This window comes from Gobio gobio (genome assembly GCF_949357685.1).
Source record: "Gobio gobio genome assembly, chromosome: 19".
NCBI classification, from domain to species: domain Eukaryota; kingdom Metazoa; phylum Chordata; class Actinopteri; order Cypriniformes; family Gobionidae; genus Gobio; species Gobio gobio.
In genome coordinates this window covers 40,519,437-40,534,793 of record NC_137112.1, presented here as the reverse complement: position 1 = coordinate 40,534,793, position 15,357 = coordinate 40,519,437, and the positions used below count along the sequence as shown (strand labels likewise).

Below are 15,357 nucleotides of genomic sequence, written 5' to 3'. Positions count from 1 at the left end.
GTTGTCCTACACGCGCTCCTCCATATGACTGTGAATGGCGACCAGGCTCAAACTTTACAAAAGGGATACAATACAAAAGTATCACCTAATGATACAAAGAGACGCGCCATATATAGAAAGTATTCACAACAACTCTCGCGATTGTTTAAGCTCAGCATATTATTTTCAAATAATTATTTAATTTTTTAGGTTCAAATTTAAAATTATATATATATATATATATATATATATATATATATATATATATATATATATATATATATATATATATATATATATATATATATATATATATATTATATATATATATATATATATATATATATATATATATATATATATATATGCACACACACACACACACACACACACACATGACTAATAATTTTTAATAGCCAAAAATTGAAAAAGTTCTGCATAGCAGTGGAACTGATTCTTATAACCAATCAGAAGTCTAGCCGAACCGCACGTGATCTAACCCGGAATCGAGCGGAGTGGATAGTCTGTTTTTCAGGAAAACATCTTTATCTTAGAGTGAGGGGGAAAAGTGGAAAAGCAACAGATCCGAGGGGCGTCTTATGTTGTCGAATAAAATCTGAATCGTCTTTCAGGATAAGCCGTGCTGTAGGGGATGCTGGGGGTGTCAGAGATGACGGGCAGGTAACAAGTTACGATGTTTGAAATAGATTTATATTAAATATGTTATGGATTATACATTTTCCTCTCTAGCCAGAGATGCATCAGATATCTGCAGTTTTATTATTTACTTTATTTATTTTCTTCTTTCTTTTTTTCCACCCTATTCCTTTGATTAATGTTAAAATGTAAATGTTAAATCCGCGTTTTATATAGAGAGAATAACTAAACTGTCATGGGTTGCTCGATCAGGGCGGATGCTAAGCTAATTAGCCTCCCTAGTTGAGTTTTTCTGACACACACACGCACACACACACGTTTTGCTTTTCTGGAGACCAAATTCCCAAACATTCTTGAGCTGGATGCCCCCACAGACTGTTGGGAAAACATGGATATAATCTTTTTCCTGAGATGTTAAGCTCTTTGAAACTGACAATTATCATGTCTAAAGAGCGTTAAGGGATGAAACATTTTTTTTGTTCACAGCTAGAACTTGAAGACACCAAACAATGTTTTAGTAATATGAAATAATTTGCTTTAAATCATTACACATTACATTTATAGACATTTATAATGTTCCAATATATTTATATATTTCAAATAAATGCTGTTCTTTTCAATTTTCTATTCATCAAATAATTCTGAAGTTTCCACACTGATTTTGAGCAGCATATTGAGAAATGCTTCTTGAACAACAAATCAGCATGTTGCAGCAAAAACTGGATATTTCACAATATTACTGGGTTTTACTGTATACTGTTACTGTATTTTTGATCAAATAACCACAACCTTGCCTTGGTGAGCACAAGAGACTTCTTTCTTCTTTCAAAAACATGCAAAAATCTTTCCAACCCAAAACTTTAGAAATGTTTGTATATATTTCAGATTCAGTGTAAAATTCAGATAAAGTAATACATATTTACTTGTATGTATAATGGAGTTCTAAAGATGGAGAGGGACGTTGAAAATGTAAAGAAAATTGGAGAGGGAAGTTTAATAAAAATGGTAAGACTTAACAATAAGGTCTTATTTGTAGACACGAGTAAATGCATTATCTAACATAAACTAACAATGAACAATATAATTTTTGTAGCATTTATTTGTTCATGCTAGGTCGCGCATGCAGTGTGTCAACTAATGTTAAAAATAAAACTTTTTATATAAAAAATGTATTAATAAATGTTGAAATTCCCAACAAATAAAAACTAATTAAAGTGTTAACAAAACAAAACAAAAATATTTTTGAAAGTTCTACACTCCACTGTATATTCTTCCTAAATGCATGTTGGATAAGCTGGGAATGTGTTGCCATACTTCCAGAACACACACACACACACACACACACACGCACACACAGATGGCACAGCTCCAGCTTCCTCACACAGTAGTGTGAGACCTCCACTGTTGTTCTGTGAGCTCTTGCATATGATAAGACCTGACATACAACAGTCTCCATCTCTTAAATACAAATGATCTATTTATGGATCTACATTTTGTTGGTACACAAGCAAATCTTTTCAAAGCACCATATTAGGAAATGCGGCCTTAGGATAGTCAGTCTGCCTTAACGCTGTGAGGGGAAGTTGTGAAGACGATTCATGCTCTAATAGCCACATCTCCTGTGATGTCAGAGGGGAAATGTCTCTGCAGGGAATTACTGAGTCATTTGGGATCTCGTCTGGGAGTGTGACCACAGGCCACGGCAGGCTAATTCTGTTTGTGTGATGTAAACATTGGTTACAGTCTTGCCCGGTCGCTCCTAAATGGTGTAACTTAATATCTTGCAAAGTGCCAGACAGGCTACATCATGGCATTTTTTTTGTTTTGTTTTTGTTTAGAGAAGCATCATCTTGAATCACTTTCAAGAGCAGGGTGGCAAATGAAGATATGATACTGATATTGATGTAACGCAAAAAAGTAATTTTAAAGACACGTGCAAAATTGAGGAATGCCAGCATTTATCAGCTAATTGACCTGGCCAGTATGTCAGTGAATGATGTAATGTACAATTCCATTTAAACATTTGGAGTTAGATAAAAAAAAAAAAAAAAGAAGCTCTTTTGCTCACCAAGGCTGATTCTAATATGCTGATTTGCAGCTCAAGAAACATTTCGTTAGCCTGACAAGCCACATCAAGATGTTGGGTCTGTGAACACACCATTGGCAGGGCTCAATCTGAGGGGCAGGATAAACGGTTGTCTTTCAAAAATCCTAAAATTTATCCAGTGCTTCTTATTTTTCAAGTAGCACGCGGAACCACTGCAACTCTGCCGTCATTATGTTAAGCCCACCCACCGACTCTATACACGATGTGATTGGACTGACTAGAGTTTGGTTTTTCCAGCTCGCAAGCCAACGGAGAGTTGCTAGACGCCCTGGCTGCAAATTAGATTTGCTGCCGCTAGTGTGCTTCTAGATTTCTAGGCTAACATTTCGTATTTATTGTAAAAAAAAAATATATATATATATATATATTGTGCTGCTTAACCCTTGTACGGTCTTCGTTTGGGAATTTCACTCAGGGTCTTTGGGGTCTCCACAGACCCCATGCAACAAAATGTAATTTTGTAACAAAACAGTTTTTTTTTTTTTTTTTTTAGAACAAATGCAATTTTACTCTGTTTATTAATGTTTTTACTCAACATCTGTGCAGTTTTTGGAGGATTTATAATCATTTTTTAATTTATATAAATACATTTAAAAATTATTTTTTTTAAATCTGTTTTTCATGTAAAATTCAATTGATAAAAGACCCAGATTTCTAGCTTTCATTCATGGGGATAACATGGATAATTTGACATGGTTTAGTGTAAGATTTATGCCCATCTTTTGGAAAATACAGTTTAAAAAAAAGTGCTATTTGACTGACTGAAAGATCTTTTCACAAGTATTTTTCTGTTGGATTCATATCTAAATGTTATGTAATCACAATTATAACAATTAAAATTAATACATTTTGTCAAAGTTTAGCATTTTTTTGTACTGAAAAAAATCAATAATGAATTGGAAAAAAAAAAATCTTTTTTCAATGATGATTATGATTAGAATCAAACCTGAACAAGAGAAAAGTTTATCATTTATTTCAAACATCTGATTTTCTTATAATTCCACAAATTTTAATCTACACTTCAGTTACTAACTGTTCATTTCTGTTCATTTTTGTTCTGTTACAGTTATATTACATATTGAGTAAAAAATACACAACATGAACATCAAAATGCAATGAACTGAACAGCAATAACAAGCAATAACAAATGTATTCCTGTGTGTGTCTGAGCATGATCATTTTGCATTGTGGGTGTTTTATGCATTGTTGGAAGTGTGCCACTGCAACATGCGTGTTATGTGTTGTTTCTGTTTTTGAGGATGAGTTTTGTCCGTTTTCTAAGCGGGGTCTCCCTTATTGTGACTTTTTTTTTGTCACACGAACATAAAAACCGATATCAATCCAATTATATTTTTTATTTGTAGATTTAGAGAGTGTGGACAACCGTACAAAGTCTCATGCCATTTGGACAAAGGGAATATTAATTTTTTTTTTAAAAAGCAAAAGGACAGTTTAAATCCCTACATTAAAATTGAAGATAATAATGGAGGTAATAAAGACAAATAAAAACACAAGCTCTATTTTAAAGGTTTAGTTCACCCAAAAATGAAAATTAGCCCATGATTTACTCACCCTCAAGCCATCCTAGGTGTATATGACATTCTTCTTTCAGACGAATACAATCCGTGTTATATTAAAAAAATTCCTGGCTCTTCCAAGCATTATAATGGCAGCCCAAAATTTGAAGCCCAAAAAAGTGCATCCATCCATAATAAAAGTACTCCACACGGCTCCAGGGGGTTAATAAAAGACTTCTGATGTGAATCGATGGTTTTGTGTAAGATATCCAAATATCCATATTTAAAACTTTATTAAGTAAAATATCTAGCTTCCACCAGACCGCCTTCTGTATTATACTTACGAAAAAAGCATGACGGATGACGTCAGACGTATTGTAAGCGATTTGAACTGTGAGAGGCGTTACAGTTTCTTCGTAAGTTGAATACAGAAGCCGGTCTGGCGGAAAGAAGAATGTCATTTACACCTAGGATGGCTTGAGGGTGAGTAAATTATGGGATCATTTTCATTTTTGGGTGAACTATCCCTTTAATATTTTTGTGGAAACAGATTTTTTTTTTTTTTTCATGATTCAGAATAGAAATCTTTTGTAACATGTCCATACTGTCACTTTGATCAACTTAATGCATTCTTGCTGAATGGAGAAAGTATAAATTTTTTAACCTCAAACTTTTGGTAGTAGTGTGATCCTTGCGTGTACATCTGTTTGGTACGGCAGATAAAAGCTATTCATAGTCTATGCTGTTTGTTTCTCCTGACATTGATCTGTTTCTAACAGCAACATGGCTAATGCCCTGGCAAACGCCTCGTGCGAACGGTGTAAAAGCAGCTTTGCCCCAGAGGAGAAAATTGTTAACAGCAATGGCGAGCTGTATCACGAACAGTGCTTCGTCTGCGCCCAGTGTTTCCAGCAGTTTCCTGAAGGACTCTTTTACGAGGTACTAGCATTAAACCTGTCGTGTAACATTTACATTTGAAGCCTAGTAGTTAAAGGGGTGATATTCTACATTTCTTTTTGTTTAGTTTTTTTTATTAAATTATAGGAAGGTCCAATTATAATGTCAGATTTGTTGTATAATGTTTCTTGTGGAAAATAAAACATACTAGATCTAAAATATAATTTTAAACATAAATATTGTTTAAAGGGTTAGTTCACCCAAAAATGAAAATTCTGTCATTAATTACTTACCCTCATGTCGTTCGACACCCGTAAGACCTCCGTTCGTCTTCAGAACACAAATGAAGATATTGTAGTTGAAATCTGATGGCTCTGAAAGGCCTCCATTGGCACAATGCACGGTTCACTCTCAAGACCCTTAAAAGGTACTAAAGACGTTGTTACAAAGTCCATCTCACTACAGTGGTTCTAAAATAACTTTATGAATCGGCGAGAATAGTTTTTGTGCGCAAAAAAACCCTAAATAACGACTTGTATAGTGATGACGATTTCAAAACACAGCCTCATGAAGCTTCGAAGCGTTATGAATCAGTGAGCCGAATGATGATTCGGATCGCGTGTCAAACCGCCAAACTGCTGAAATTTGGCGATCCAAACTGCTGATTCGGCTCACTGATTCATAACGCTTCGAAGCTTCATGAGGCCGTGTTTTGAAATCGTCATCACTATATAAGTCGTTATTTAGGGGGTTTTTTTGCCCACAAAAACTATTCTCGCCAATTCATAAAGTTATTTTAGAACCACTGTAGAGAGATGGACTTGTAACGACGTCTTTAGTACCTTTTAAGGGTCTTGAGAGTGAATCGTGCATTGTGCCAATGGAGGACTTTCAGAGCCATCAGATTTCAACTAAAATATCTTCATTTCTGTTCCGAAGATGAACGGAGGTCTTACGGGTGTTGAACGACATGAGGGTAAGTAATTAATGACAGAATTTTCATTTTTGGGTGAACTAACCCTTTAAGTATTTTTTAATAATACAATTATATATATAATAATACAAAATAAATAACTTTTCCACCCTCTCTCTGATCCTTAAAACTATATTTAAATTCAGTGAATAATCTTTGGACTGCCTGAAGTGTTGAGCAGTATGTTTTGTTTAGTTGTGTAAAACATTTGCAGTTGATTGACTGAGACGTATTCCCATTGGAGCCGATATTATGTTTAATTGTTTCTCACTTTTGTCCATAGTTTGAGGGAAGGAAATACTGTGAGCATGATTTCCAGATGTTGTTTGCTCCCTGTTGTCACCAATGTGGTAAGAGATGCACATGCTTAAACACACGAACAGGTGATGTTATTGACTGTGCTAATTGTGAATTGTGTCCCTCATATTCCCACAGGAGAGTTTATAATTGGGCGTGTGATTAAGGCCATGAATAACAGCTGGCACCCTGACTGTTTCTGCTGTGATATCTGCCAAGCCGTGCTCGCCGATGTTGGATTCGTCAAAAACGCCGGCCGGTGAGTTGGTAGCCAATGAGGGGTGACCGTGAGCATGTGATTGACAGGCTGCATGCGTTCAGTTTTAATGTGAAAAACGATGAATTAAAATATGAATTATCCAGTTCTGATTCTTAAATGCTTGTTTTTTTTAGTCCTACCAACCATAGTCATCCCTTTTAGATGTTCTTTAGCTCAGATGATTGTGTATGGGGCCAAATTAATACATGTAAATACAAATAAACAGAAAGCTGGCATCCGTCTTTTCTGATTGGCTGATATGCACATCTGTGTTTTCCAGCCATCTCTGCCGTCCGTGTCATAACCGCGAGAAAGCTCGGGGCCTCGGGAAGTACGTCTGTCAGAAGTGTCACGCCATAATCGAGGAACAGCCCCTCATTTTCAAAAATGACCCCTACCATCCTGACCACTTCAACTGCAGCAACTGCGGGTCAGTACGGCACCAAGTGGTTCCATCTGATGTGCCCATTTCCTGAAAGTGATGTGAATTAGAGATTGTGTGTTTTACAGTAAGGAGCTGACTGCTGATGCTCGCGAGCTGAAAGGTGAACTCTACTGCCTCCCCTGCCATGATAAGATGGGCGTGCCGATCTGTGGAGCGTGCAGGCGTCCAATCGAGGGCCGTGTGGTCAATGCCATGGGCAAACAGTGGCACGTCGAGGTTTGTGTGCTTTCTGGGTTCTTTTTCCTGTATGTTCAAAATAGTGACACATTTCTAGTACAATTAATGTAGTGTGCAACATAATATAGCTGAATATATATATATATATATATATATATATATATATATATATATATATATATATATATATATATATATATATATATATATATATATAATTAATCAGGGATGCTAGTTAATAAACACAAAACTGGTTCTGTTTAAAACGCCTGCTACATATTATATTTGTAATAAAAATCAAAAATATAGTAGAAAAGGAGAAGCACTCACTGCTCTCTGCAGTCAAACTGCAAATTGCATCAGATCAATATTAATGTATTTGGTATAATAATCATTCAGTAATATAAGAAAAGTAATTATATTTTATTAGTGATTTTTCACTTTCTGTACGTTTACATGGTTACTTCAAGCAGCTTTTATTTAATTTGTTCTATTTCTTTGTGTTTGTTCTGTTTGTTTTATTGCTTGTAATTTGTTCTACCTTTTTAATACTGACTGTTTACTTGAAAAAATAGAGAAAAATGTAGGCTCCATGCTGTTATATTTAATTTAATATTTTCATTAATTTGAATTGTTTATTTAAAGGAGTGTGTTTAAAAGCAAATAACATTATTTTTGACTCCTGAGATGTCTATATCGTGACAGCCTTATACTGAATTGAATAATATTTTAATTTGTACCAATTAGGATTGCTGTGTAAATAATAAGTTATATGAAGTTAATCCAATCATAAATGAAAAGTTCTTTGCAAATACATTTTTTTGAGAGTAGACAGGATCAGACTGTTTACACAAGATGCCGAATTGGTCATTCCAGACTTACTCATTTGTTCATTTGTTTTTATTGAAAGGTGATCTACCACCAATATGTAATTTTTGTCAAACCCCTTTGTCTATAAAACATATTTTGTTGGAATGTACTGCTTTGAATGTCACTTTAAATGGATGTTTTTAAAATGTTTCACTTGGAATAATACAGGTTTTTTAATTTTTTTTTAATCAAATATAGAAATGAAAACTTATATAATGTTTGTTATTTTATGTGTTATATTTATCAACTCAAATTTATCTATCAACTTTTTTTGTTGTTGCTACAACTGTGCTAATTTTGTTTATATATTTATTTTGAATACATTGATCTTGCCATGATAATAGCCACATATGCTGATATGGCAATAAAAATAAACAAACATTTACCAATTAAGACAATATTATATACATTTTTATTTCAATGTGTGTGCGCATGAGGTGTCCGCTGTGTGATTCGATTGGATGATCTGGCTCTGACACTGATCTTTTTGCTTTAGATCTCTTCTCTTAGATCTCACTTTAGATCTCTTTCTTTTATCATACACTACTGTTCATTTTTCATTTTTAAGATATTAATACTTTTATTCAGCATAGATGCAGCGCATTGATCAAAAATGACAGTGAACACATTTATAATTTTACAGATATTTCAAATAATTACTCTTCTTTTGAATTTGCGAATCATCAAAGAAACCTGTATAAATAATAATAATTATAATATAAAAATAATAAATGTTTCTTGAGCAGCAAATCAGCATATTAAAATTATTTCTGGGCTCATGTGACCTAAAGATTGGAGTAATGATGCTGAATTTTATTCATAGGAATAAATTACATTTTAAAATATGTTACAAAAATATTTTACAATATTATATTTTTTACTGTATTTTTGATTAAGTAAATGCAGCCTTGTTGAGCATAAGACTTCTTTCAAAACCATTTTTAAAACTCTTACCCCAAACTTTTGAATGTTTGTGTTTGTGTTTTAAAAAAAAAACATATATATATATATATATATATATATATAAATTTATTTGAACTTCATATTGAGCTTGTGCGTTTGTGTGTGTTTACAGCATTTTGTCTGTGCCAAGTGCGAGAAGCCTTTCCTGGGACACCGTCATTACGAGAGAAAAGGTCTTGCTTACTGCGAGACTCACTACAACCAGGTAACACAGGCGTGACCCCTCTTTCAAAGCCTCTTTTGATCCCCCCTTAAAAATCTTTTATTTATAAACCTTGTGCATAATGAAACTTTTAGCTTTTAATGCGAGTGTCTGTTATGTCTGTTGTGCAGCTCTTCGGAGACGTTTGTTACCATTGCAATCGTGTGATCGAAGGAGATGGTAATTGCTGTTTACTTGAACATGATATTGACATTTAGCTCTCGACCTTTAAAGCTTCAGTATGTATATAATAACCAAAAAATAATAATGCTTTGAAGCGCAGTTGTTACGGCTAGGGTTACTGCTGTTGTGAGCTGTAAAGATGCTTTTGTGTTTTCTCTCAGTGGTGTCAGCTCTGAATAAGGCTTGGTGCGTGAATTGCTTCTCATGCTCGACCTGTAACACCAAGCTCACTCTCAAGTAAGTGATTTTTGCTCACACATACTCATCCTTTATCACAATCTACCCCACTTTCCTTTTTTTTTTTTTTGTTAGTGGCTTTTCACTAGCTGTGTTTAAATGTGTCTTTAAATTGCCTCTCCCGGTGCTGTGAAGTTCTTATTTGGATCATAACTAACCTTTCTGTGCAACTAACTCTTGTATTGTCTACTTCTGTCCCCTTCAATTCTCTCCTTCACTCTCAAAATGCTACCACTTTCAATTTCTCCTCTTCTCTTCCACTTCAAACCCAATTTTCCATCCAATTTCCCCTCCTTTTCGCTTGTTTCTTCTCTTTCCTCCCTCATTGTCCCTGACGGTGGCCATGCAGGGACAGATTTGTGGAGGTGGACCTGAAGCCAGTGTGTAAACACTGTTACGAACGCCTGCCGGAAGAGCTGAAACGGCGCTTGGCGAAACGCGAACGCGACTCTCGCGAACGCCGAAAGAAAGCCATCGCTGTCTGTCTGTAACCCTTTTCTCTCCTTTTCCTTCTTCATGCTCATCTGATTCACTCATTCTTTATCGTTGGTTAGTGTTTTCAACCTCACCATTTATTTTGTCTTTTATGTACTTCTTTCAAAAATGTTTTCCTGTAGGGATGCACATCTCAGTTATCGGCTGATACTCGTTTTTTTTTAAGAGTATCTGTCAGTAAACTTTAAAATAGAGCTGCAACTAATGATTATTTTGATTTATAATTTTTTTGATTCATCGGATTTAAAAAAAAAGCCCAATTTTCTTTTCTTTAAGCTATTGTCACAACTCAATATTCCACATCCTGCCCAATGCTGTCCTTCAAACAAACGTGCCAACTGAATGCTATGAGAAATATATATATATATATCTATGCTATATGCAAAAGGACAGTTTAAATCCCTACATTAAAATTGAAGATAATAATGGAGATAATTATTAAAAATAAAAACACAAGCTCTGTGTTAAAGGGTTAGTTCACCCAAAAATGAAAATTAGCCCATGATTTACTCACCCTCAAGTCTTCCTAGGTGTATATGACATTCTTTTTTCAGACGAATAAAATCAGAGTTATATTAAAAAAAGTCCTGGTTAATCCAAGCATTAAAATGGCAGTGAATGGTTGTCGTTTTTTGACGTCCATAAAAGTGCATCTATCCATCATATAACTACTCCACACGGCTCCGGGGAGTTAATTAAGGTCTTCTGAAGCGAAGTGGTGTGAACTTCATAACTTCAAAATATCCATATTTAAAACTTTATAGACTAAAATAACTAACTTCCGGCGGAAAGCCGTACGCAGTTCGACTTACGGCAAAAGAGTAACCACTGACGTGATGTACAGGAGCATCGCAAGCTTTGACGTCTCACGCGAATAGGGCTGGGCAACAAACTCAAGCCCCTCTTCTCTTATATCGAAATCCTCCGCCGTTTCTCTTTAAAAATTCATGAGCGGTGTTTAGTTTTGCTCTATCCTCTGCGCTTCTCCATTTGTCAATACGGATGCGTCAAGGGTTACTCTTTCGCCATAAATCGATGAGTACTGGTTATCTGTCGGAAGTTCTTTTAGCCTATAAAGTTTTAAATATAGATATTTCTCTCACACAAACACGCCACTTCACTTCAGAAGGCCTTTTATTAACCCCCCGGAGCCGTGTGGAGCAGTTATATGATGGATTAATTCACCTTCATAAACAAGGCAACAATTCACTGCCATTATAAAGCTTGGATTTGCCAGGACTTTTTAATATAACTCCAATTTTATTTGTTTGAAAGAAGAATGTCATATACACCTGGGATGAATTGAGGGTGAGTAAATAATGGGCTAATTTACATTTTTTGGTCGGCTAACCCTTTAACAGATATGAGGAATAATCTGCAGGAACACACATTCACTTTGGACACAGTAACCTGTTACATTCTTTATCTAAATGTAAGAACTGTCTTAAATTTATATTCAATTACACGCTGATATCCCTTTACAGTTACCACTCAGGATATTTCAGCAAAATGAATATTTTTGCACGGTATATTAATTATATCCCTCTCTAATTGTCTGTTTGACGTGCATGCGCGCCGGCACTCATTCAGTAATGTCTGAAGTTTAACCCAGACTGTCAGGACTAGTCTTCATGCAAAATGGAAATACTCGTGTGAATTTGTAACTCTTACAGATATGGATAAAACCGTAAAATGAAAGTGTTGGTCTGAGGAAACGCATCACACATTAAACAGCACACGCACCTGTCAAAGCCCCTGACAGGGCAAGCCATGTTAAACATTACGCTAATGCATTAGCTTGAAGCTTAAAATAAAGAATTCTCATGTTTTGGGCAGCTTGGATCACGTATCTTTCCTGCAGCCGCTCACTTTTCCTCCACTTTTTTAGAGGCATTTTGTCCAAATGCGTTATTCGGGGGCTGTAATTTGACGCACAGTTTTTTCATGCATAGTGGGCAGACGCGACTAATTGATAAGGACATTCGTTGTCGATGATTTTCATTATCGATTAGTTGTTTCCCTTAGCCTAGAAATTTTGACGCACCTTAGCGGCAGCAAATCTAATTTACAGCCAGGGTAGTCTAGCAACTCTCCGTTGACTTGCGAGCTGGAAAAACCAAACTCTGGTCAGGCCAATCACATCGTGTATAGAGTCGGTGGGCGGGCTTAACATAATGACGGCAGTGTTGCCGCGGTTCCGCGTGCTACTCGTAAACAAAGAAGCTGGCGAAGAGCGGTCTTTCGAACCGGCTTTGGCCGTGACTCTGGAAGACTTGGAGTTAAGCTTTTCTTTAGGAAAAGAACAAAGAACGGCACTGCAGTCATTCATAAGAAAGGAAGATGTGTTCGGAGTTTTGCCGACCGGATACGGCGAAAGTTTAATCTATCAACTAACATCTTGATGTGGGTCTGACTTGCCAGGCTATGTTTCCCTAATTTAGATATACTAATAATTTAATAACATAAATTTAGCAAGCTTCAAAATGTATACATTTTAATTCTGTACATTTATAATGTGATGCTTGATTTCAATTGTAGCAATGTTTTTTGTTTATAGTATTTTAATGTATTAAAAATATAATAAACAAAATGTTTTAATATTTATTGGTAATCAGTCATAACTTCAAAATAATTGTCAGTGTCTGCCAAAATTTTAATATCGGTGCATCCCTATTTTCCAGTGTTCATTTATCGTTTCAGCACTATCATATTAATGTTTTTTTGCCCCTTTTTTCTTTTTTTGGTCATTCATAGACCAAATGCATTACACTGCCCTCAGAGGTTTTATTAAAAAATAAGCACATATAATACAAATGAATGTATGTAACTGAGTATAGGATGCATATAACTGATTGATAACTGATGATTTTTAATGGTTTTAGTTACTGTAAGTACATTTAAATGGGTTGCATACTTGCATATGTTTCTGGCCTAAACGTGTTAGAAAGCACATTCCTAAAAGCAAGATTTGTGTTTTCAGGAACAAGTTTGTGGAGTTTGACATGAAGCCGGTGTGTAAGAAATGTTACGAGAAGTTTCCTCTGGAGCTGAAGAAGAGACTCAAGAAACTTGCAGAGACCTTGGGCCGCAAGTAGATCTCCTCGCCATCTTTGGTGCTTGAAGAATGAATGGAGACCAAACTAAATCTGGACCGCATTTTGGATTTATAGTCACTTGTGTCTTACTTTATAGTTCTTAAGCTTTCGATTTGTTTTTCCATGACCGAAAATAACCAGCAGATTTACTTTGGTCTCGTTCCAACAGATGTTCTAGTGTCTTAACACACTGAAAACAAAACCAAATACTTTTATATTGTTTGTTGATATATATAAGTACTTGCATGTTTATGAAGATAATGCTAGTTGTAGTCACACTGTTCAGAGCACGTTTTTGACTTTTGTTGCTTCATATGCAATGCCACAGAGCTTTTTATCAAGGCCGAAACCCTTCCTGTGTCGGACTCCGGGTCCGGCTTTGATGTATTGATCTAAGAGTTGTATTTGATATTTAATGTATGCTCAAGCCTCACATATTTCTGTCAGACAGAGGATCAAAAGTTAATGCATGATGTAATGAGCCTGGAGGAACATGACAACCTCTAAACCAAACTCTTCGCTCGAATGAACAAAGTGCTCAGGCTGTGTAATCTCCTCAGTTTAAATGATCTTGCTTTATTAAAGCCCTTGCAGTGTTCTCGAAATATGCAATAAATTACACCACTTATATTTCTTTTGAGAGGTTTATGAACTGTGTTGACTGTCTTGCATCATAACATCCTTGTCTTTTTCATTTCGTTTTATGACACGCCTGCCTTATTTTTCTGGAGAAAATGCTTTTTATACTTTCCAAATATGATGAACTTGTGCCTTGTGTTTTGTTATTTACATTGACAGCAATTACTTACGGTTTATGTAACAATCGACTGAACTTAGACTGTCCTTGTAACAGCGGATTTCATCATTTATTTTTAAGTTTGAAAGACTTTAAAAAAATGACAGTTTTAACCTCACTACATTTCAACTTGCACATGCTAGTTGTAGCCACACTGTTCAGAGAACGTTTTATAGTGTGTGCTGGTTTTATCTTTTCCTCCCCTTTATTAGTCAGACATTTCATTTTAATTTACAGAGCCATAGCAAAACTACTTTATGAATTCATCATGGCCTGCATTCACAGAATTAAGCATTTTGGCAAAATATGTATTAATATGCTTGTTGGCAGCTTTTAAATAAATTTCACTATGTTCTGTATGAAATATAAAAGTATATTATTAAAGTATGCACTATTTCTGATGTCATATTGTTTTTGTAAAGTTTTTAATCTCTGTTATAAATGTTTGCAAAACTAACACGCACACCTATATATATATATATATATATATATATATATATATATATATATATATATATATATATATATATATATATATATATATATATATATAATGCATTTAATCAGTCTTCAGCTTATTTATATTCAACAAATATTGGTATCTTGCAGTCCAATATAATGCAAAACAATAGTACAATTGTTAGGGGGAAAACCACCACAAAAATAGTTCTAGATTGATATATATGAGCTACATGGAAAGGGGGACCAAAACATCGTTCAATACAGAATTACAAAATAGTCATATACACCGATCAGGCATAACTCTATGACTACCTTCCTAATATTGTGTTGGTCCCCCTTTTGCTGCTAAAACAGCCCTGACCCGTCAAGACATGGACTCAATTAAATGTTAGCAGCAGATCCTTTAAGTCCTGTAAGTTGTGAGGTGGGGCTTCCATGGATCGGTTTGTTTAGCACATCCCACAGATGCTGTATTGGATTGAGATCTGGTGAATTCAACAACTCAACGCCTCAAACTCATTGTTGTACTCCTCAAACCATTCCTGCACCATTTTTGCTTTGTAGCAGGGCGCATTATCTGCTGAAAGAGCCACAGCCACCAGGGAATACTGTGTACATGGTCTGCAACAATGCTTAGGTAGGTGGTATGTGTTAAAGTAACATCCACTTGGATGGCAGGACCCAAGGTCTCCCAGTATTTAAACCATTTTTACTGATCACTGTAGACTGGGAACACCCTACAAGAG

At 35.2% G+C, this 15,357-nt stretch overlaps 2 protein-coding genes across 3 annotated transcripts in view; one reads left to right on the top strand and one right to left on the bottom strand.

Annotated features, from left to right (window-relative positions):
* thsd7bb (thrombospondin, type I, domain containing 7Bb) overlaps positions 1-77 on the bottom strand; it is a 127,553-nt gene extending 127,476 nt beyond the window's left edge. Inside the window, exon 1 of the mRNA XM_079844379.1 lies at positions 1-77. This exon is cut by the window's left edge and continues 59 nt beyond it. The gene's annotated coding sequence lies outside the window, so the exon portion shown is untranslated.
* A 414-nt stretch (positions 78-491) lies between these two features.
* Positions 492-14,545, top strand: lims1 (LIM and senescent cell antigen-like domains 1). 2 transcript variants are annotated; one of them, XR_013818558.1, is made up of 11 exons: positions 492-660; positions 5,040-5,199; positions 6,414-6,480; positions 6,566-6,686; positions 6,967-7,116; positions 7,197-7,347; positions 9,254-9,346; positions 9,475-9,523; positions 9,688-9,763; positions 10,113-10,312; positions 13,239-14,545. XR_013818558.1 is itself a non-coding variant. In XM_079844378.1 (10 exons), exons 1-10 carry the CDS (start codon positions 632-634, stop codon positions 13,351-13,353), a joined length of 1,011 nt encoding a protein of 336 aa, XP_079700504.1. In that variant the 5' UTR covers positions 492-631; the 3' UTR covers positions 13,354-14,545. The 2 variants fall into 2 exon arrangements, 1 of the variants encoding a protein (XP_079700504.1); XM_079844378.1 differs by lacking the exon at positions 10,113-10,312.
* The last annotated feature ends 812 nt before the right edge of the window (positions 14,546-15,357 follow it).